The sequence below is a fragment of the Pantherophis guttatus genome, chromosome 4 (assembly GCF_059756535.1).
Source record: "Pantherophis guttatus breed Tessera chromosome 4, ASM5975653v1, whole genome shotgun sequence".
NCBI lineage: Eukaryota > Metazoa > Chordata > Lepidosauria > Squamata > Colubridae > Pantherophis > Pantherophis guttatus.
This window is the reverse complement of record NC_142066.1, coordinates 37,145,028-37,147,849: the sequence shown is the minus strand read 5'-3', so window position 1 is coordinate 37,147,849 and position 2,822 is coordinate 37,145,028. Positions and strand designations below refer to the sequence as shown.

Genomic DNA, 2,822 nt, shown 5'->3' with positions numbered 1-2,822 from the left:
AGGATTTGGCACCTGCCCACACTGCCAAAAGTACCAAAACCTGGTTCAATGACCATGGGATTACTGTGCTTGATTGGCCAACAAACTCGTCTGACTTGAATCCATAGAGAATCTATGGAGCATTGCCAAGAGAAAGATGAGAGACATGAGACCGAACAATGCAGAAGAGCTGAAGGCCACTATTGAAGCATCCTGGTCTTTCATAACACCTCAGCAGTGTCGCAGGCTGATAGCATCCATGCCACGCCGCATTGAGGCAGTAATTGATGCAAAAGGGGCCCAAACCAAGTCCTGAGTACATATGCATACTTATACTTTTCAGAGGTCTGATATTGTTCTATGTACAATCATTATTTTATTGATTTCATGTAATATTCTAATTTTCTGAGATTGTGAATTTGGGGTTTTCATGAGCTGTAAGCCATAATCATCAAAAGTATGACAAATCAAGGCTTGAACTATGTCACTTTGCATGTAATGAGTCTATCTCATATATTAGTTTCACCTTTTAAGTTGCATTACTGAAATAAATGAACTTTTGCACAATATTCTAATTTTTTGAGTTTCACCTGTATATATGTATGTATGTATGTATAAGAAGCAATAGACATCACGATCTCCAGAACGTTTAAAAGTTTAAAAAATTTTATTTTAAAACTTGTGCTAAGCTTTCGTCGGCCCCTACCAACTTCGTCAGAGTATAAAATCACCATTGAAGAGCAGCTTGCTTTTATGTAATGCTGATCAATTTGGTCATTGCGCATGTAACAGGCCCACACCTTTGCCTTCCCCCTGTAATTATCTTATTTTCTGCCTTAGTCATGCTGACAGATGACGATGCACTTTCCCCTGCCTCCTGCCCCATTGTGTGTTGCCTCTTTCTCTCCCTGGAAGGTAACGCAGGGTTATCAGGCATTGCTTTGAAGGTATTACTCCCGGCTCCCTCTCCCTCATTGTTATGCCTTTCCCTTTTAGGCACACACGTTGCTTCCTCTAAACCCATTTGTTTTACCCATGATCTTGTGATGGGTCTGCGTTGTTCCTCCTTACCCCCCCCATCTCCCTCATTCTGCTGTTTCCCTAACCTACTCTCTTGCCCTCTGTCAGGGTTTGTCACACCTTCATTGGGCCAATCTCTATGCCTAGAGGAGGAGATTTGTCCCCGATCTCCATTCAGTCTTAGTGATTGGTCCTCCTTAAGTCTTTCCTGGTGCCGTAAAGCCTGGTATGCCGGTGGTATGTCAATATGTCTATTGAGGGAGTTGTTAGAGAACCAGGCTTCTTTCAAGAGGCGCCCTCCTTTTGTTTCATCGTGGGCAACGACTTCGGTCTCTTGGAAGTTGAACTTGTGACCATGCTCCTCCATATGCATCCAAATCTGGGAGCGCTGTTCCTTACGTCTGACCGCTAGTTTGTGCTCATGCACTCTCGTTTTCAGTCGTTTTGATGTTTTTCCTATGTAATGACCTGCGTATGTATATATGTATGCATGTGAGAGAGATGGATAGATCTCCATTTCCCATATGGATATTATTTTTAAAATGGAAGTGAACATAGTAAATCTCTTGTGCTACAATTAAAACTACCTGAAAGAAATATCTAGTCCTTATTCTTTGGATAAAAACCAGTATAAACAACAAATCCAAGCACCTAATGTGCCTAACTATGTTTTTGCAAAATGAGTCCCCCTCGAGTATAATTATGAATATCCCATAGATAAAACTATGTTTCCTTCTCTCTCTAATGGTCAGATCAGAGAAATTTGTTTTCAAAGTGTTCCAGTACACCTTGAATAGTGGTCCATGGAAAAGAGTCTGCATCAGTGTTAGTTCCACAGAATGTAAAGCCTGAGGAATACAATGGAAAATCAGACAAGAGTTGATGAATTCCTTCTGCATGGATTCCATGACACCGAGAAGCTTTGGATATTTCATGTCATCATTTTTTTAGTAATTTATTTGGTGGTCCTCATTGAAAACTTCATTATCATCACTGTCGTTCTTTATAGCTATCAACTTCATTCACCCATGTATTTTTTTCTAGCCAACTTATCTTTCCAAGATCTTGGCTCTATCTCTGTCACAGTTCCCAAGTCCATGCTCAATTCCTTGATGAACACTGAAGCTATTTCTTATGCTGGGTGTTTCTGTCAAGTTTTCTTCTTTGATTTTTTTGTGATATCTCACCTCTTCCTCCTTGTTGTTATGGCATATGATCGTTATATAGCAATTTGCAAGCCATTACATTATGAAACAGTAATGAACAAAAGAGCTTGCATCCAAATGGTAATTAGTGCCTTGATTGGTGGTCTCTTTTTTTCAATACTCTATACAGGAAATTTACTCACATTGGATTTCTGTTCCAGAATCATCAATCAGTTCTTCTGTGAAATCCCTCAGTTGCTCAAGATCTCTTGCTCTGACTCATATGTTGCACTAGAATTGGCACTTACCTTTGGTTCTTCTGTAGGGTTCCTTCTATTTGTTTTAATTGTGTTTTCATATGTTAAGATTTTTAGAGCAGTTTTGCAAATCCCCTCTACCCAAGGGAAGCAAAAAGCCTTCTCTACTTGTTTACCCCATCTTATAGTCATTTGCCTGTATGTGGCAAGTGCAAGCCTCGCTTATTTCAGTCCAGCCTCTACTTCTTCTTCAGCATTCGATCCATTTATCTCAATATTTTACTGTGTGGTACCACCAATCATGAATCCACTGATCTACAGCATGAGGAATAGTGAACTCAAAATGGCCTTCTGGAAGCTAATTCTCCATGTTTGTCCACCTTCCTTCTGCAAAAATCATTCTCAGATTCAGCTACTCTGA

The 2,822-nt window shown here is 40.0% G+C and overlaps 1 protein-coding gene across 1 annotated transcript; it reads left to right on the top strand.

Moving 5' to 3' along the window:
* The first annotated feature begins 1,859 nt into the window (after positions 1-1,859).
* Positions 1,860-2,822, top strand: LOC117668741 (olfactory receptor 14C36-like). The gene has a single exon (XM_034422801.1). The coding sequence runs from the start codon at positions 1,860-1,862 to the stop codon at positions 2,820-2,822; it is 963 nt and encodes a 320-aa protein (XP_034278692.1).